Consider the following 21,552-nt stretch of genomic DNA (forward strand, 5'->3'; position numbering starts at 1 on the left):
CTTGCAACACTCCTCCTAATGCATCTTAGAATATTTGCCCCTGCCCCACCAGTTGATACTGACTCACTTTTAGCTTGATTCATGGATCACTCCCTTTCTGCAGTACTGGTTCCTAGGCCATCATTTCTCATTTTATGTATGTGCAGCTGGTAATTCCTTTTTAACTGGGCTACTGACACTTGTCTTTTTGTATTTCACCCTGTCTACATCAGACCATTTCTCCAGATCATTTTGAGTTATAATATTATCTTTCAAAGCTTGGTATTATCTTCAAACTTCATTAGTGTACTCTCTGCTGTTATCTAAATCACTGGTGCTGATATTGAAGAGAACTAGACAACTTGTCTCTTTGGGACTGTTGTGGGGTCGTGCCCCAGGGGGAGTTGTCAAGTCCATAGGGCTCTTGAAATCCCATTCCAACCCCGTGCGTGTAGTATTTCAGCTGTTGTCCTAACCCCACAGGCCTCTTGCTAGGGAAGTGTGGACTAGTGCGGGGGTAAACAATGATTTTTGATGGGGGGAGGCCACTCCAAGATTTTTGGAAAGTAGTCGAGGGCTGCACTCTTCCATGATATTAATGGAGGAGATGTGAGGTCTGGGATGGAGGTTGGGTGCAGAAGGGAGCTTGGAGTAAGGGCTTAGGGTGCAGGAGGGAGACTGGAGTCTGGGAGGGCATTGTGCTGAAGCAGGTGGTTGTGACCTAGGGCAGGGGACTGGAATGAAAGGGCTCGGGGTGTGAGCTAGGGTAGGAGGTTGGGATGCCAGATCTGAGAGAGGATATCGGTGCAAGAGGGAGACCAGAGGGTTTGGGAATGTTGGGAGGAGGGGGAGAAGGGGCAGAGGTGTTATACCAAATAAAAGCAAGCAGGATCTTATGAGAGGGATAAGGCAAAAAGCCGCATTTATTGTAAAGATAATAATAAAAAAAATAAAGAAAAGATAGAAGCAAACAACGTTGTTTAACTACTTATTCCTATCACTACTTAACCCTTATACACTTTTATTTATATATATATATATATATATATATTATACCATTCATTCATACATCCATTCATTCAAGTTCTGTGTATAGTTACCAGCCTGGAAGTTGCTTGTGACAGAATACTAGCCAGGTATTCTGTACACAAGTGATGGTAGTGGGGAGCGAAGTCCTGATCAGATGCGCATCTGAAGCTCCTGGTAGGCTGGCAGCAGAACCTTGGACTCTGATTCCATAGTTTTTTAGTCCAGTTCTTATAGGAAGAAATTGCTGCATCATGCTGATGTCTCCAGGGTGGCTGCCAGGTGCTCGTCAGTGATCTCATCGGGTGGACCTCCAGTACTTGGTTTTCTCCACTTGACACCTTTTGGTTGCACTGGCACCTGACGCCTTCTTCAGCCCTTTGTAGCTGTATTCTCAGGCTGGCACCTCTCAGAACCATTCACTCATCATCCAAGCACTCTCTCTCTTACATACATTCCCTAATTAATGTTTCCCATACAATATTTTTGTATAATAATAACTTTACATATATCAGAGTTGTAGTTACAAAAAGTTTCTGGGTGGTATTGCTTAAAACATTCTCTGAGTGCTGAGTAAAGTTACAATGTTTTAAAGAGAACAGGCGTCAATTATGTAACAATGCCCTTGGTCAATTACAGGGCTTGGCTCCCATAGCAGAGTTAGTGGCTTGACAATGCATTGTTACAATGTATCTCTGCAATGTCAATTTCAAGCAGCCCCTTGCACAAGCTTGAGCATGGCCTGGGGCACAGAGGGGGGGCTGTTTCTGGCTACATAGGATTATATTCTTAACAGTTCTAAGTTACATGACCTAATACATTATATTCTAAAGGGGCAATAATAATAATAAATCTAAACATTTAACAATCTTAACAAATAATAATAATAAGAAGAATTAATAATAAATCTAAACACTTTAAGTTGTGGGGAACAAATTATGGGGAGTCACTTCCATTTGGGGGAATCCTATTTTTAATACATTGATATGTTATCCCTACAGGGGGTTGGGGCAGGAAAGGGCTGGGATGCCAAAGGCAGGCTGTGGCCAAGAGACTTATTTGCCAGCTGCCAAACCTGCCTGTTTGCCTGGTCATGTGCTTCATTGAATAACTGAGCTGAGGAGAGGAGATGTGGTTCTTCTTCACTGCCTGTTATTCCAACAAGCATCTCCCATTGACCTGTTTCTGGCCAGAAACTGGCCAATGGAAATGTGCTGCGGGTGGGGTGGCTCCTGAAACTCCCTCCCCCCCCTCCCCTTCTCCAGTTTTAAAACAGAAACCAAGCCCTGCAGCTGCATTTCTGCACGGGGCTGCGGGGCAAGAAGAGGAGCCTGCCTGAGACTCCCCTCTACCTCCTTGGGCTGGATCTGGTTGCTTGGCGGCCGGATTTGGCCCACGGGCCGGATTTTGCCCACGCCTGGTCTAATGGCTGGAGTCAATAGCAAACGCCCCTCTCGCTGGGGCAATACGACCTAACAGCCGGAGTCAATAGCAACAGGTACAGCCTCACAGGTTGGGGATTAAGGAGAGGGTTAGGGGGACCTGGGATCCTCCCTACTCCAGCTGGCCCCAGCCCGGGGCACTATTATTAGTTGAGCAGTCCACTGCTCGCTCAGCAGGGAATCCGACTACAACACTCTGAGCTCCTTGGGATCCGGTCGCCTGCCCTGGGCTACTTCCTACTGACCTCTGCAGGACTCCTTTCAGGTTTCTTCCTCTAGATCTTTGGCAGTGTCTCCAATGTCTTGATGGCTGGTCCCCAGGTCGGGTCCCACTGGTAGTTTGCCTCCAGGAACCCTGGAAGTATCTCTTTCCTCCTCCTTATAGTAGCTTAATCTAGGTTGTATTTCCATAGTTTGTTTATGAGAAGGTCTTGCAAGACAATAAAAGCCTTCTAAAATCAAACTTAACACATCTACTGCTCTTCTTCCCCTCCCATACACAAGTCTTTTTACTCATTCAAAGAAAGCAATCAGGCTGATTTTGTTCTTGAGAATTCTGCACTATTACTTATTACTATGTTAACTTTTAGGTGTTTGTAAATTGATTAATTTTCAGCATTATCTTTCCAGGACCTAAAATTAAGCTGACTAGAAATATAGGGAAATCGGGGAAATTAGATGGGCACTATATTTTTCCTTTTCCAGTTCTCTGGAATCTTTTTTGTTTAAAGTCTTGCATGTTACATAGTGTGATGTTTGAGTCCTCTGTATGCTTTCATGTTACAGAGCTACAGTTCAGTTACTTCACATACCTGTAAAATGTAAACTTGCTCAGAAGCTAGTATTTACTCTTATCAAGAACAGGGTGCACTTGAGGCCCAGTAATAAAAAGCTAGTACTTTCATGGGATATGAGTGTGCTCTTCAGAAAGCAGAAGTCTCTTTTTGAGCCATGATTCATTTTTGTAAATCCTGGTTTGTGAGGTATAATGTTCTTCTGGTGGCACTAAAATTTGAATGACTGGTATACCTTATATGTATGTAAGGGTTAACATCTCTATAGTTACAAAAAATGCTTTAGGAGTTTAAATGACCATGTGTCCAAGACTTCAGTTTTACATCTCATCTGAGAAGAGAGACTTCTAAAACAAACAGAAGCTTCTCCAGTAGTTAGTGTGACAACTGTCAACTATTGAATCACAAAATATTTCTTGCAACACCTGGGTTTTCTTTAAAAGTTGCCGGTCCAAATAGTCCTCTTCTAATGATGTTTAGTTTGAGCAGATAGGTTGAGATAACTTCAAGCCACATAGCAGTGCTAATAGTAACAATCTTTCTGTTTTAACTGGTGGCAAAAGTAACCATGTTTTCTAAACATAAGTAGGTTGCAACCTACAATATTTTACACAATTTACAAATTTAAAGCTGTCACAGTTATCTTGAATTTGTGTCCAGTTGAATGGCAACCTTTGTTTTTTGTTGGTTTTTGTCAAGAAAGATCACGAAAATCTTAATTAAATCTGTTTTTGAGTTTAGACCTAGAGTTTCCTTTAATTTGCTTGATGATTATACTATAGGTTGGACCTCTCTGGTCCAGCACCCTCCACACCTGACCAGTCCTGAACAACGGGATTTGCCAGACCAGGACAGGTCCTTCCCCTCATTGCCCGTGCTGCCACGGGGCTAAGGTTCCAGCCTGGCCCTGCTGTTGCCCAGCCCTTAGGGTCTCTTTGTCTGCCACCAGCCCTGCTGAAGCTCCATGGGGAGCTCTGCTTCTGGTGCCAAAGCTCCAGAACCAGAGCCAGAGCTTCCTGGCCGTCACCGGGGCTGGAATTCTGCAGCCGGGGCTCCCTGGCTGCTACAGCCACTGGGGCCAGAATTCCCTGCTGTGCTGCCTGCCTCCTTGTTCTCCCCCCCATGTCCCCTACATGGGGCTCCCAGCTGAGTCACTGGGCCCCCCCCCCCGTGTCTAGGGTTGCCAGATGTCCAGTTTTGAACCGGACAATCCAGTATTTGAGCTTTCTGTTCAGGGAAACCAATTGAGAAAATATAAATGTCCAGTATTTTCTAAATAAGATGTAATGTAGATTGTGATGTAATGTCAAGTGTGTTTGGTATTTTTGTTGAAACCATCCAGCAACCCATACTGTCTCCTGGTTTAAGGAGGTACAACCTGTACTGGCATCGGGGAAGAGCAACTTGAAATAATGATCCCACTTGACAAAAAACAATCTTGATTTTTTTTTTTTAAAGCAAGGTTCAGACTTTAACTAATTTGAAAATATATGCTGTTCCATCTTTGAACTGACATTTATAATGATACAACTACATTCTATTTTTAAATGCTGCTGTTGATAGGTTGTTTGAAATGTACAAATCTGCAATAGGAGGTAACTATTGAAATAGTCCTGCACATTCACATACCGAGCAGATATATAACTTTGCTCATATGAATAACAGTTCTACTCAAGAGTAAAGTGTAGCATCAGGCTAAACTTATATTTTATTAAAAACTTTTCTCTCGCGGTCATAAAATCTTTTGTCACTTCCAGAAAAAATGTTTACAATGACAAGTAATTCAAATTCCCAATACTCTATGAAAATTATTCTGTTATCTTTTGTACAAATACGTCAACATTTTCAAAGCAGCTTCCTGAAATTAGACTATTGTGTAGGCACCTAGGTACAGGGTGTCCTCGCTATAAGTCACCCCGATATATATCTGTTCCGCACTAAAGTCATTGACGCTTGTAGGAACTGATGTGTTATAAGTTCTCCCATTTCATGCTCTTAAGTTGTGACAAAAAAATTAATTATGCATATGGAAGTCAGCTGCTGAAAAAAAAAAATTCCCCACTCTAAGTTGTTTAGCTGTAAGTCCAAGTGTTTTGGAACGTGTTGGAATGTGTTTTAGACTTACAGCAAGGATGGCTTGTACTTTGAAGTGCAGAATTTCCTAATCACGTCACAGTACAAATCCTGTTGACTTGAAACTGTAGACTTTGATTGAAGAGTGTAGGCTGGTTGAAACACTACTTTTTTTTTTATTTGAATTAATGAAATATGAATCAGGTGAGTTGTAATTGGGATGCTTTATCAAAGTAGATGGATGGTGTGGATAGAGCATGCAGTCAAATGAAACAGTGCAAACTTCATGCTGCTGGAATATATGCGGAAAAAAATGCTGGTATGGAAATGCGGAGAGAATAGCAAATCATGCAGCAGCTTCGTCTAAAAACCAGCAGAGGGTGTTTCAGCACGGTTAAGACAAGTGTTTTGTTGCCGTAAAAGGCCCTCTGCAGTCTGCATTCCTTATCTCCTCTCACCTTCTCTCCCTCCCCCCCCTTCTTTTTCATGGTCCTGTAAACATGTCTCAAGGGTATGTTTCAAATTGATTACAGACAATTTGCACAGGATTTTGTGATGAACGCAGATGTCAGAAGCATCTCGTCGTCATCCAGTGCCATTGCGGAACTCCAGGACGATGAGGATGGCGTTTACTTCAGTTCATATGGGCATTATGGGATACATGAAGAGATGCTGAAGGTTAGAAAGTCAGCACAAATGCGTCTTACTCGTAAATAGGAAGGGAAGATGGAATAAAAAAAAGCGACGTGTCCATAAATATACGCTGCAGAGTAGCTGCATTTTTAACCCTGTCGGTGCTTGATAGTTTATCCTGGGAGCTAGAGTGAAATAATCACATAAAGCTAATTTTTTCAGCTGCTATTGTATCCAGATCACTGTTATATACATTCTTTACTGGACCAGAGGTACTAGAAATGTAATAAAAAGCATATTGAGTTTACGGGTATACTTGGTTACTAGTTAGACAATATCTCAAGATCTTGAACTTAATCTATTCTTGCTGCTTTTTTGGTTCTTTTGTTGTGGAAATGTGTGTAAACTTTGTACACTACTATGCTGTATAAACAGTAAATGTGCTTCATTTTTTATTCTGTTCACACACAAATTTAACAAGCATAAAACATGCTAAATGCTTCTTTACCAATTTTTGTAGTTATTCAGAAATTATTTGAACTTCAGTGTAATGCTTATCAATATACTAAACGAACAAATACTAGATGGTATGGAACTTGAAAATGGAAATTGTATTAAAAGGCGGAAATCCAGAACTCTTCAAAAGAAACAAATCCCTTTATCCTGAATGTTAAAAGCCAATTATAAAATGAAGTTATTTTGAGTCAAAATTATCAAAATACCTGAAAAAAATATTAATTATAAGGACAGGAGTTTGTTGCTCTAAAATATCAAGCAATTTTGCAGCTTCATAATAAAGAACACCTGTATCTAAACAAAATAAACTAAAATAATGAATCTATGAAAAACTTCACTAGCAGATTTAGGCTTTCTGGGGCAGGTAATGGTCCTAGCCTCAGGAAAAACCTCTGCATCTGCTTTATGGTACAGTTCATCAGCATTGAGCAGCCAGTATGTTTCTAAGGTGCATTCTTGCAGAAATGCTTTCATGGCACAGGTTTCCAAAATGAAGAGTGTAGTTGTGAAGAGAAGTATGCCAAACTTGGCAACTATCAATTTTAATCAGATTTGCCTCTGCACTATATATCTGGCAGACTAGTAAAATAACTTTTAAATATGATGCTAGAAATATTTTTATAGTTAATCACATATAAAGAAAATCTGAAATCATAACATCTTAATTACTTTTTTAGATTGGGAGGGGAAGAAACCCAACAATTTATTGTTATGTTAATATAACTTGGAGCTATATTAAAAGTCTTGAACCTCTGAAGAACTGATGGTTCTGTTTGTGATAAAATCTTTCTTTTTCACTGGCTTCAGGAAATGTTTGCGGTGTTAAAATCTCTTTAATAAATCTGATTTCAGCCTAATAAAACATGGAAAATATCAGAGTTTTGGAATATCTAAATTCTTGTATATACTTAGTTTTGTATTTCCAAATGAGTACTCAACACATACATTTTTTGCTGAAGTTTTCATTCATTCATTCATTTATTTATTTATTTACATTAAAATTGGCTCATTAAATTGAAGTGATATTAAATTTTGTTAAGTTAATCCCAAATTAACGTGTACTTCTAACATTGTCTTATTAGGTTTAAAAAACTCACATGCAGAAAAAACTTCTGGTAGTTTTTTGTTCTCTGTGCCCTGGCAGGCCAGTGTTGTTTATGCTGCTTTTTCCCATAATATTTCAGAGGACAGGAATATTGTTGTTTGAAACTGAGGAACACAGCTGATGGTACACTTCATTTAAACATTCTTTGAAGAGTGTCTGACAATACCTGAAAAATAAGTGTGGTGTGGTGTGGTTTTTTTTTTTTTTTTTTTTTTAACTGAAAGGTTGAGGGAAGGAATTAAATAGAGACCCAAAATGAATGACTGAAGCTCATTCGAGCAGCAGTGCATGTAGTAAAGACAGCAGTTGGAATTCTATTGATTAAGTTGGGGTAGTGCAAAAGCAGTGTGATAGGTGAAGCTCAAAGCTTTCCAGCTGACTGTTTTCTTGATTGATGCTGAACCTTGTGAATTTTTTGTGGTTTCAGCAAATCTGATATTTTAGTGCTGTTGAGAGCTTAAAAAAATCCAGAGTACTTAAAATCTGTCCTCATAACAAGCAAATACAATTTTAGATGATCCTAATAAAAGCTTTTATCATTCAGAATTGTATGAAAACAAAGCAAATCTGTGATTCTTTAAACATTTTATTAAACTTATCCTGGTTTGGTAGAAAAAACCTTGTTTTTCTACTATTAATTTTTGAAGAATTGATTTACCTTTATATTAACATGGAGCTCAAAGGAATCTACATAAGGTTTTTCACATAGACAAAAGTTTGCATGCTTATGCTTTACTCTAAAGGTTAAGTAACTGTATTTGCTCTTATGAAAAAAATAAACTCTTGGCTTTATTTTTATTTTTCATAATATTAAACTTATGAAATTATTTTTCTTTCATAATATTAAATTTTTGATCCTTTAGCATTTAATGGTACAGTATGAGCTCTGTATACTTGCACTAGAGTTCAGCTTCTTTCTGCACAATATTGTTTTTACACTGTCCAAGCCAAAGCCATAAATAGTTAATTGTAATCATGGCTTTTTAATTTCCTTTTCATTCACTGTCACTTGATTGTCTGGCTCTTGCAACAGGGACTCTAAAACATATGCCTGGCTGTCCATTTGAGCGCCTACACGTATACAAAGGATCAGAGTAGCTCAATTACCAGTGAGCTAACATCGCCAGCTCACATACTGACTATTACAGGTATTCAGATGTGTGTACTTGGAAGCCTACCAGCTCTATGGGGGATGTTGAGTTAGTGCATAGTCATTAGTATACAGAACTTAGTGTGTGTTCTGCAACACCAATGATTTATTTGTTCTCTTATGATTTGTATGTATTTGCAGTTAAATATGCTTCCGGAAGTGAATCTCAGTGATCTGGTATCAGGACCTGATCAATAGCTTGTTTAAAACAGACAGAAGTTTGGGTTATGCGCTCAGTTTGGTTTCAACGTATCATAATTGCACTACATGTGTTCATGCCCGCGTCAAGCCTCATTTACACTGTAGGTTTAATATGCTGATCAAGTATTACCTTTTTGTTATCAGTGTTGCTGGGAGGGATAGAGAACAAATATAATATAGTCACTTTAAAATATGAAGTTCATTCAAACATTTTAAATCAAAACAAAAATCCCAAGCATCTGCTTGCTCCCGGAATTAGGTCGTGTGAATTAACGGTATATAATACTGGGTGTGGATGCTTGTTACTGCCTGCCATGGTAGCACCTAAAGTTGTCTTTGCTTAAAAAAAAATAGAATTTCTAAAGGATTATTGTATAGAAAATCCTGAAATTGCACAGTTGTTGTCATTGTTTTTTTAAACATGCAGAGTAGTAGAGGGCTTAGTCAATATTTTTTTAGAAATGACCATTTAAAAGACTTTCAATGTCTTCAGACTGTTACATGTACATAACTGCATGCACTGTGTTTATGCTTAATTTATAGGATAAAGTACGTACTGAAAGCTATCGTGATTTCATATACAAAAACCCACATATCTTCAAGGACAAGGTAAGCAGAACAGCTCAGAAGCTATAATACTTCTGCAGTCCATGATTCTCCCATGCAATATAACTCCCTTGCTCTGGGGATGGAGTATCACTCTGGCAGGATTTGATTTAATGTACTCTGGCTTTATTGCGTGGAAGTGTGTTATTCAGCTGCTGGAGGGTGCAGAGTGCTGATAACAGAAATGCTGATCAATTTTGTCATTGTTCTGTATGTTGTCTTAGAGCGTTCATTAATTATGATGACATGGCTATGGTAAGCCTTTCTTGTGCAGTATTTTAAGCTGAATCTATTTTGGACAGGCTCTATTTACAGCAATTCAAGTGAAATTTTAACCTGTATTTAGCATCATAGAGGTCCTGATGCAATTGGTATTGGGAAAGGGTTCAAATCTAATTAATTTATCTAACTCATGTTGTCATGAAATAGGCTTTTGTGGTCAGATTAGGAACTAAATGAAAGGGACCCTGGGTTAATCATTCATTATTATTGGTGTACACTGCTAGATAACTTTTTGTCCCCTGTTGTTACCTAGCTACGGCTCCTCCACTACCAGTATTTAACTTCTGTGTTTCTGCAAGGTATTTTGGCTATTTCAGATGCTTCTCATTCCTTTAAGATCCATTTAGAAGCCATCTGCAATGGTTTCTCTTACTTTTTCATAAATTTCTACTGATTTATAATGCTTCTCTTTCTTTAGCTTTCTAGAGATATTTCTTATTGAATGAGAATTTTATTTCTCTGCCTCTCTCCTGTTTCCTTCTTTGCTTTTATACTTGCAGGATGAAGGGTTTTTTTATGTGATAATACTACCACAAGGCATCAGAATAAAGAGTTATTCTTCCTTAATGGCCCCTCAGCTGGAAATCATCCTAAATAGCTTAGTCAGGTAGGAGGTTCTTGTTTCCTTTCAAGGAGTGCTACCCCTCTTAATAGGCTGCCTCGTGACTCGTGTTTCCTACTGTTTGATCATGTAACTTCCCTGTGGCAACCACAGCAATTTTAATATGAAAAATTAATCTTAGGAACGGATAACTGTATTAATATATTTTCAAAGCTCTCTAGTGTCGTTTGTCAAACCAGTCTTCCCCTGCGTTCCTGCACGTTGTTCTGTCTCTTCCCCCTCTTCTCACCTACATTCCTCCCAGCCCTCTGGTTCTCTTCTGCCTGGATATGTAGCTCAACCACTTAATCTCTTCTTTCCCTGCAGCCCTACAGGTGATTTTCCAAAAAAAAAGAAGCCCCATTCACACCTGTTAGTAACCTCTTGTTGGTTCCAACGACTCATTCTTAAATCTAACATTGATGAATCAAGCCTCTTCTGGTGGAACTTCCTGCATGCAACTAGTTTTTATTTTTTCTAACTGTGCATTGGAAGCCTTCTCAGTGCATGAAAATGGAATGGATGGGACTTAAGAAAAGAATAGTATATGCCAGTAGTGGAGACACTGTTAGCATCCAGCAGAAAACTACTCTATTTGCTTGTATCTCATTCTGGCCAAAGCTCAAATCCTGGTGCTGAAATAGAATATTGATCTGGTGAAAGCCACAGTTTACAATATCTGCAGGAGACTTCTCTCCCCTCCCCCCCAAACATTTGGGTATGAAACATTTCCTCCTCCTCCCTGTCCCATGGCAGCAATCTTTCTTAAGGATTGCTTAAATATTATCTACACGCAAAATCTCTTTATATAGAAAAAAGTTTTTTTTTCCTGCAGGACGACAGTGACATCACGTCACTCTGCATCCCACCTGCTTCCTCGCTCTCTTCCCGTCTCCTCTTCCTCCTCCCCCCACTCCCAGCTTGAGCCTGACCTCACTGCTTTCCCTCACCACTTAGAATTGATATTTTAAACCAAGCTACTATTCCCCTTCCACCGCCTCCATTCCCCAGGGCTTTCAACGCCGAGAAACATGGCACAGTAGCTGGCAGACCCACATCGCAGCCATAACAGCTCAGAGGAGGGGGAGGGTACGGTACTCAAGGCAGCAGCCCAGGGAAGATGCCAGGAGTGGTGCTCCCAGCCTGGCTTATGTGCCAGCAGTAGGCTCTTGGGGGTTCCTCGCTGCCAGGCTCTTGGGGATCCAGAGCGTGGTGCCTGACTGCCTGGAGTCCGGCTGCCCCTGTGAAGACTCACCCCCTTCCCAGTGGCTGCACTTACAATGGCTACCAGAGCACCCCCAAGCCGACCTGTCTGCTCCTTTTCTTCTGCTCTTGGTAGGTGGATGGGTGGCTCTGGGCTCTGTGGGACGTGCTGGGGCAGTGAGCAGCATAGGCGGGACCGCATGGGAGAGAGTTTGGGACAGTGGCCACCCGCGCTGCTGCTTTCCCCACCTTAGCAGGCTGCAGTGCCCTGGAGCACTGCATGCACATGTCACTATCTGCACCCCAACCGGGGTGGACAGGCACCCCTGCGTCTTCCTGGCTGTCAGGGTTAGAGCTGGGCCTGGTGCATGCTGCAGCCAGGGGTAGAGTTAGGTTTCAGGGGGGAGAAAGGGCCTGGGAGGGTGGAGAGGGGAGTGAGAAGGGACCCTGGCTCACATTGCGGGGGGTGGAGAGGGAGAAGGAAGGGTCCGGAGTGGGGGGGATGATGGAGAAGCAGGGCTTGGGCTGGCATGGTGGGGGAGGAGGGGAGGGAGAAAGGGACCTGGGCTGGTGGGAAGGGAGAAGGGACCCAGGCTGGAGAGGGCAGGAAGGAGGGAGAAGGGGTCTGGGCTGGCACAGCTGCAGCCCAGCCCTCCCCCGTGGCCAGGGGGGGAGCTGCAGTTGCCTACTCTCTGTGAGTGGGGGGGTTTCAAGTGCAGCAAGCAGGGGGCACAGCCAATCTAGTTTCCTGAATGCAAAATATCTTACTAGGCCAAAAGATTAAGTTTCCAAGCTGGGAAACTGTATTAATGAAACATCCATTTGAACTTTTTCATTCAGTTTCAAGTCTGTTGGTTGTCATAATCCGATGAATATTTATTTAAATATAGCAGTACTGAAAAGGAGATTGTGGTGCTTAGAGTTAAACCTGTCTGCCTGAAAGGTCAACTGCGTATTTTCATACAGCTCCGCAGATTTCAGTTGCTTTTTAATTCAAAACTAAGGCATCAAAAATGCAGAAGTTAGCATGGCAGTTCAGTGCGCTTGTGATGCATTTAATTCAGAAAGTCAACCAGCCTGTTCTGTAATATCCAGAATAAATTATGCTTCTATCGGTATGTGGCTCAGGAAATTACTGCTTGCTGCTGCTTATCGAATTGTCAGACTTCAACCATTTGTGGTTGATTTGTCCTCAGAAATGGAACTTTGATCCATTTTATAGCTCTGAGAACATCTGCTTTTCTCTCTCCTTCTTTTTTTTTTTTTTTTTTTTAAGTGGGAGATTGTCTGGAAGAAAGAAGTTTCTTTATTTAAAGTTTGTTACAGGGCTATTGACTGTCTTCTGCGGGAGACCACTGATGCTCCTTAGAGTATCTGTTTGTGAGTTTGTAATTTAGCTCTTCCTAAGATTTGTCATGCAGTGGCTGGATAGGCTGACCACTTCTATCCTGAATCCAAAGGAATTAACTTTTTTCTGTTAGTATGTAATTGTGCATCTTAGAAGATGACTGCAGAGGATACTCAGAATTCAGTAGCTGTGGTGCTATAATGCGTTGCAGTGCTATCAAATCACCAGCCCGACTGCTTCAGGTATCTGCTGAGAGACCATATGTGATCGCGGCAAGAATACTTTAACTGCAGACCTTTATCCTCCGGCTAAGTGGTGATTATTCTTTGCCTTTCAGTTTTTCAGATGGTTCCAGCTCACTGTTCTGTCTACCCCATTCCTCATGTCCCCCTGCAAGACAAGTTCCATTTGGTTTTTAACTAACCAGGGCAACTGTCCAAAATGCCGCCTGTTTTAATTTTTCCCATTAATGGTGATTGCTCCCTTCTGTGAAGCATGCTCACCATTTTGCAAGGGTTTATTTTTGGCCCCCATTTTCCAGCTTTCACGGCTCAGAAATTTTGTTAATGCTTGTAGCTGTAATGCTCTAAAAGAGCAGGACATCATCATTGGGAAAACACGAGAATTCAGCTGTTATAGAAGCATTAGTTTTATTTTCCACTCCTCTCTCCAGAAAATCTCAGCCTGATTCCTCTAGCTGCTCCATGCTGAAACTTCAGGGGAATGGCGGCTCCACATGTGGATTAGCCACATAATCAACTTCTTACAGGAACAGTTGCAAAGGTTGAAGCAGAGTGCATAGTTCCATGTTCTGTGTAGTGTAGTGGGTGGAAGATGAATTCACTATCAAAATGCCGAGGGGGTTTGTATGAGGTCCAGACATGTGCCATGGAAAGGAAGCCTGGCTGTGCAGATCTTTGTCTGTATTATCATGTGTGTTTGCATGCAGTCCATATGTAAATGTATTCACATGTCAACAAAGAATGTATTTTTCAGTGAAGCATTTCTGTGATGAGTTTGTGGTGGATATTCTAGACTGGGTCACCAAGCAAGAAGAAGGATCCACGACAAGTGGAAAAGCACAGATGGGCAGCAGAGTCTATGGAGTGAATTGCATCATGCAAGGAGAGACTTGCAACACAGTTTCTGGAGCAGGCATATTGCTTGAGTGAGGAATATTGAGCACAGCAGGAAGCCCTGTTTGAGGGGCTGCTTGCACTGACTGCTGTCAGAGTTCAAGCTCCTATACCACATCCTGAGTCCCCTTCATGGTACCATGTTCTGCAAACAGGGAACACATTAGACAATACCATGATTGGATGGCCCATGCAAGGGAAAATGAATGCTAGTTGGACAGAATAAAACACATGCCTGATTGCCTCAGAAATTTCTGCTACTATGTTACTCAAAATTGACTTTCCAGTATCAAATTGGTTAGCAGCAATGTGCTTCTGGACCAGCATGGCCTTCCTCATGCATGTGCCCTGGTACTGGAGAGTCAAGACAAGCAGCTTATGAAGCATCAGAAATAATGTTTTCTTCGTGTGAAATTTCTGAACCCATTTCTGGTCATCACAGTTTCGCATAGTGATGTGATGATCCTACCAGTCTGGTGCTAGTGCTCCAGAAGTGCTGGTCTACATAAAGGGCAACAGCAACTACATAGGGCAGTGTTTCTTCAACTTTTTAAGACCGGGGAACACCAAACAATATTTTTTTTATGAGGAACACCGAGGATTTTTTATTGAGCCCCCACCCCCCCAAAAAAAAAGTTTGGGGGGGAAGTTGAGCCAAAAAAAAAAGGTCGCCTCTCCTTTAAGGATGGGTTTCCACAGGTCGTTCTACAACTCTTAAAAGTAGAAGGAGATGGATAATTTTCACCATTCATAATATCAAAGAAGGTAACCCAGCCCACCCAATTTTCTCTCAACTGGAGGATGGAGGCAGGAAGTGGACACCTGAAATCAACCCCAGAGAACTTGAAAAAGAAAAGAGAAAAAACAAGTTGCAGTCTGTGGTAGCCGAGCTCCTGCCCTCGGTCAGGCATGCAGATACACACAGACAGACCTCCCAGGACACAAAAATCAACCAATACCGGCTAATTAGAAAAAAGAAACAAGCTTTTATTATCAAAACAAAACTACAGGTGCAAGCATAGTAAAGTGGCTAGATGGAAAGGCCACCAATTGATATAGATACTCAGGGAAAGTCCCTAGGCTTAAAGTCTTAGTTACAAAAGAAAAACAACAACAACAGCTCAGACATTATTTCCAATTCTCAAACAAGGAAAACAACAAATCCTGACGGACAAGCTAAACAGGAGCAAATGGAGAAGAGTAAATGATAATTATATAAGCAGAGAAACCGTCAAGTCGGGGCCATTTTTGAGCAACTTATCAGGGAAAGGTTAAAGAACATTCTGGTACTTGGTGTGGAAATTCCAAACACCATTGAATTCTTGTTTTTTGGTTTTTGTTTTTTGAACAATCAGTGTGATGTTTACTTTCCATGCAGAGAATAGATTGATATTTTAAGACGCTTGCAGATTATATATATATATATATATATATATATCTTTTGTACAACAAACATATCTAAGTTGCAGTTGGTTTATCAACTAACACTTAAGAATATTTTTATTTTCACTTATTCATTCTTTCATCTGTCTTGATTCTAGTACAAACCTCAGTGCTTTGTAAATAACACTGTTTTAAAAATCCTTATCTGAGCTTTTTCTATGCCAGATTTGTGTTTGTAAAGAATCTTTACAGTAAAATTAAAAATCACCACATAGGATCACAATGAAAAAAGCTGAGAAACTTTTAATTATAGCACTGTGAATGGTACAGCTGGAATTGCAAGCTTTTCCATAGCAGTTCTAGTTTAAATGTGGACTGCCTGAGCAGAATTGGATCTAATTTCTAGTTTCCTGTCCATCCTAATTATGCAACTTTCCCATGTTCATTTTTTATTAGTTCTAGTGTTGCATTCCCAAATAATTGAAGTCATTCATGAATCATAACATTTACATGCATCTTCAGATAGAGCTAATCTTCCATGTTTATCTGGCTCTTTAGAGGTATTTCTTTTGTATGGTGATGCTTTTATCTTCTCTTCAAGTGTAATCAGTGATGGGGTCATGGTTGGGTTTTGGGACTGATGTTTTGTACAATTTAATTCTTCCTATTTTGATATGGCTTTCACAGAGATAATGAAAAGGTTTGTGGTGATTGGAAGGAAAATGAGCTGTGTGTGTAAATGCTACCTTTTTTCTTTTCAGGTGGTTTTGGATGTTGGCTGTGGAACTGGAATACTTTCCATGTTTGCTGCCAAGGCAGGTGCAAAGAAGGTGATTGGAGTTGACCAGTCTGAAATTATCTATCAGGCAATGGACATCATTAGGTAAGAAACATTCTGAAACTGTGCTGGAATTTAGCAATGGTGGGAAATTTTAAGTAACAAATCTTAGTGTAAGGTAAGATCCTAGAGGGTGTATAATATTTTCCAGGGTTGCATTGCACTAAGTTGTTATTACATTTCTGATTCACTCTAATTATTCAAAATGGTTACGTTTAATTTTATTTTCTATACATATTACCTTATGTATGTAGTCTTTATGGTTGAAGTCCTTGTTAGTCCTTAAAAATGAGGGCTTTTCATGCTTTAGCTTATTTTACACTCTTCTAAAGGTTTAAGAATGATTGATTTATAAAACTTACTTTGCTGTCTTATAAATATTAGTTGATTTTATTGTGATGATGTCTTCGCTTTATAAGTCTGCTGTTGAGAACAGACTAGAGTGTTTGATGCAAATTTGTTGTCTCTTTTGTAGCATGCATTACAAAATGTCCACTTATTAGCAGGCCTGGCCAAAGAGTTTGTGGAGCCCAAGGCAGGACACTGGGAGCAGGACCCCAGGCCCAGCTGGTGGATGGTGAATACTCAGCAGCATGGAGCCCCGAAAGTGCGGGGCCCAAGGCATTGCCTTGCTTGCCTTGCCCTAGGGCCGAGCCTCCTTATTAGTTATTGCATTTTGTTCCTCTCTTAAATATATAAAGTAAGACTAATTGTCCTCTATCCTTTTCTTACTTCCTGGAGGGGAACGTTCCTGTGTTCCTAGCATTAATTTTCTTTACTGTCAGCAAAACCTTTGTTTAAAAAAAACACTGCAGAGTCACCAGGAACAAATTATTTGCTTCCAGTTTCTCTAGGGTCTTCATGGCCTTGTGTACACGTAAGATATTGTGGGGGAGCAGAGAGAATGGGGACACTTGAAAGGGGATAATATGAAGAGTGGAGGTGGGAACATGAGAAACATGGAAGTAATGGAGTGACGAGTTACATTCTGGAAGATGCTGGTGGGAAGAGTGGCTGGTTCCCCATAGGGATGTTAAGTAGCAGTTAATTGGCTCGTTGAGCAGTCTATAAGGGAGGACAGTGTCAGCGCTCGCTCCGGACTCAGGTCAGGACTCAGCACAAACACCCCCTTCTGCTTTGTATTTTTAAAGGGAAGCTGGCAGGAGAGGATGATGGCTGAATCTCTGTTTCTGGGTCTCAGTACAAACACAGACCCCTGCTTGCTGCCACTCTGCATTTTTAAAGGGAAGCCAGTGCGAGTGCTGAAACCAGGGTGTCCGCAGGGAACTCGGGCCCACCGTGGCCAGAGGCTGCTTCCCAGCAGCCTCCCCTACACTGCACTCCCTGCTGCTGCCTCTGATAGAGGCGAGGGCAGGGGTCAAGGAGTACCCGTGAGCTGGTGCTGTGGGGAACCAGCTTTTAAGCCGACCCCCCCACCCTCCCAGCTCCAGTTTTTCCCCCCACCTCCTCGCTGCCTCTGATAAAGACTAGTCTTATTGGTTAATCATATAGTTGACTACACGTTGACATCCTTAACACAAAGTATAGTGATACAGCCCAGACACGCTTTAATACTGTAACATTTTTCTTTGGTAAGTCATTTGCCTGCAAAAAATAACTATACAGCAGTTGTGGAGATAAGCACTTCAGAGTACTTTGACTAAACTGCTTTTATTGCAGAATAATGGCACTTTTCCAAAGGGAATAGTTCCCAGAATTTTGGGTTTGCGTTGTGATATGCTACCTTAGATCCCTTCTCATTTGGGGTTGTACATAATCTGTCTTTTAAGAAGAATGTAAAGAGTACTAAGTGTTTACCACATTTTCAGTTTAGAGAATGATGATTCCTGATTACATACCATTTTAGGGTTGTCTTTACTGGGGGTAAAAGGTGACTTAAACCATAATTGATCCTGTGACAATGATGAACAATCCCTTGGAGAAAAACTACGTATTTGGTTACTTTTTCCATAAAACCATTTTATTTCTTCTATTTGCATTCAAGTAATTTATAACAGCCTTGTTATAACTTTTCATAAAGGACACAACAGTCAAGTTCATCATAATGTGGTGAATATTTACTGTAATATCATAAAATGACAAGGTTAGGAGTAATGCAAGAGGGTTACTGGCATTATTCCTATATTGTAAGAGAGTCTGCTCACCTGTAGGGCTGTGTCATGACTTAAGTGCAGTTGGCCACCAAGAAGTACAGTTACTTGGTTTGATTAATTATCATGTGGAAGAGGTCCACAGATGTGGTGTAAATGACTTACCACTGAACGTCATGGTGAAAATTAAGGTAAAAATCAGGTGAATTAATCATGGTGACAGTTAGGGTTCTGAGTCAGATGATTTTCCCCATAGTCACTTAGAAGACTCCTTAGTTGACTAGCTGTGCTCCTAGTCTTGTCCTGAATATCTGATTGCTGTCTAATAAATTTCTATTGTGAAATGTAGTTTCAAGTTGTCACCATAGAATAGATAACAAATGAGATCCCTGCATTTTTGTTTAATGCAGTAGCTAAATCATTATTGCACTTCACGTAAGTAATTGATATAATGAATTTACCATTCCTCCTGCAGATATATTTTCACCTTTGCTTTGGCTAGCTGTAACTGCTGTTTGGAATCATTGATCTACTTAAAATTCCTCATTTATCAAACTTAATTTTATTTATATTTACTTTTTTTAGTGGCTGAAACAATGCTCTTTATCACTATTATTGCTCGTGGTGTTGTAAATTTCAAACTGTTTCAAAAGAGGAGTTGAGGTTTGGTCAATATTTAAATGCCTCTTCATTCAATTGTCCATGTAGCCCATCACCCTTTCAATTTCTCCTCGTGTTGATTCTGCTGTTGTCCTCTAGATTAAATTTTTAATGAGATTATGCCTCGCTTTCAGTGAAACCCAGTAGAGAGATAGTGAGATATCCAGAAAAGGGGCAGAGATAAGAACGAAGGAGAAATAAATTTCTCTGGTACAAATAATTATTCTATCCTTCTATAACATTAACTGTCATGATACTGCACATGGAAGGAAGATTGATATGGTGCGCTATGGAGAATGGAAATACTGTAACACAAGTTGTTTAGCCCTTAAATGGCAATATGTGTTTATTCAGAAAGCTACAGTGACATGGCAAAGCGTACCTTTTGTACTGAGCATGTTTCTACTATAAATTGTGCATAGAGTAATATTGAAATACTGCAGTTATTAAACATTGCAGATAAGTGTTGTGGAAAGCACAATAAAGAAAATGCCTTTATTGTAGAATAATACTTTTGATCTATGGGGAGCAGTTGTTCTTAGTGACTTTGCAGTTGGTTTTGTTTGCACGCAATTTGTTTTTGTTAAAATTGCTTTGTGACGGAGTCATCGCTCATTAGTCTGCACTCGTCACAACACTGCAGGCTTATTGAAGCAGGTCAGAGAGAGAGAATGGGAAATGCATAACTGAAAAGAAAGGGGAGGCATATTTCATTGACTTTTTTCCTGTGCATTTAGACCAACAACTTTGTATGCACAGTGCTTCAGGTATGTTGATCTACTGACCACTATCTTTTACCCATCACTCACCTGATTCGTTTTTGGACATGTTAATGTGCTCTTTGCTGTTTTGAAAGATGACTGAAAAGAGGAAGATTAGAATCTAAGATTCCAAAGAATAAGACATAACTTGCCTGAAATTTTATTCTGCTACAGATTATTTACTGTACAGGCAGTCCCCGACTTATGCGGATCCGACTTATGTCAGATCCGCACTTACGAACGGGGCTTTCTCGCCCCGGAGGTCGAGGTGGCGGATTGCTACCTGCGAGCTCCGGGGCGAGAGAGCCCCGTTCGTAAGCTGCTCCGGTGCCCCTGGTCTGCTGGAGACCGTCTCCACCAGACCAGAGGCACTGGGCGGGTTCCCGCGCTTCTGAGGCTTTGTTCTGGCAAAGCCTCAGAAGCTGCTGCTGCTTCAGTCCGGGTGCCTGTGGTCTGCTGGGGACCGTCCCCAGCAGACCACAGGCACCCGGACTGAAGCGGCAGTCGCGGCGGGTCCCGCGCCTCTGAGACTTTGCCAGAGCAAAGCCTCAGAGGCGCGGCACCCCGCTGCTGCTGCGGCTCTGCTCCCCGTGTCCCTGGTCTGCTGGGGGGGCGGGGGCGCAGCTAGTGTGCCCCCCCCCAGCAGACCAGGCTTTTGTTTTGGACCCTGGGGCAGAGCAGCTGGGGCGCTGCCGATTGGTCCTGCAGCGCCGCTCTGGGCATTACTGGACCAACCCGGCAGCACCCCAGCTGCTCTGCCCCAGGTCCTGATTCAGCCGCTGCTGGTCAGTTTCAGCAGCGGCTGAATCAGGACGCCTGGGGCAGAGCAGATGGGGTGCTGCTGGGTTGATCCAGTAGCACCGAGGAGCGGCGCTACTGGAGCAACCCAGCAGCACCCCAGCTGCTCTGCCCCAGGCGTCCCCAAGTCAGCTTCTGCTGAAACTGACCAGCGCTGACTACAGGAAGCCCGAGGCAGAGTTGCTCTGCCCCGGGCTTCCTGAAATCAGCTGCTGATCAGTTTCAGCAGCAGCTGACTTGGGGACGCCTGGGGTTCTTAAGTTGATTCTGTATGTAAGTCAGAACTGGCGGTCAGTTTCAGCAGCCGCTGAATCTGGACGCCAGTTCCGACTTACATACAGATTCAACTTAAGAACAAACCTACAGTCCCTATCTTGTACGTAACCCGGGGACTGCCTGTATAGTAGAGGAGAATGTTTTACCCCTTTGAGAAAGGAGAACATGGACAATATAAACATTCAGGGTAGATCTTCTGCTTTATTGAAACTCACCATGTAGGTTAACATTAACGTGTTATCTGATGTTACTGATACTGTGAAATTGTAACTTTCAGGTTGAATAATCTTGAAGATAACATTACCCTAGTCAAAGGAAGAATTGAAGAAGTTGATTTGCCACATGAGAAAGTGGATATTATTATATCTGAGTGGATGGTAAGATGAACAAATAACTAAATGTAACGTAAACTATTTTTTTAGCAAAAGCGTTATCAGAATACATTTTTACAAAAAAATCTCTTTGACCCTCCATATTGTAAATAGTTCAGAATTTAAAAAAATCAGTACAAATTTTAAAGTGTCATATATACTGTAGTGGCTTCCAAAGCCCTTGTTAGGATTATGACATTGCTCTATAATGCACTCTGCGGGCACAGGAATTAAGAAACCAGACTTTGCTGCACAAAGC

General features: G+C 41.3%; 1 protein-coding gene across 1 annotated transcript in view; it reads left to right on the plus strand.

The window, feature by feature from the left end:
- PRMT3 (protein arginine methyltransferase 3) overlaps positions 1–21,552 on the plus strand; it is a 111,634-nt gene that overhangs the window by 21,597 nt on the left and 68,485 nt on the right. The window contains exons 7-10 of the mRNA XM_075927736.2: positions 5,848–5,992; positions 9,463–9,528; positions 16,240–16,361; positions 21,200–21,299. Of these exons, the coding sequence (XP_075783851.2) occupies positions 5,848–5,992; positions 9,463–9,528; positions 16,240–16,361; positions 21,200–21,299 (433 nt within the window). The remainder of the gene's footprint in view (positions 1–5,847; positions 5,993–9,462; positions 9,529–16,239; positions 16,362–21,199; positions 21,300–21,552) is intronic.

Source organism: Pelodiscus sinensis, chromosome 5 (assembly GCF_052426305.1).
Source record: "Pelodiscus sinensis isolate ZL-2025 chromosome 5, ASM5242630v1, whole genome shotgun sequence".
Taxonomy (NCBI): Eukaryota; Metazoa; Chordata; order Testudines; family Trionychidae; genus Pelodiscus; species Pelodiscus sinensis.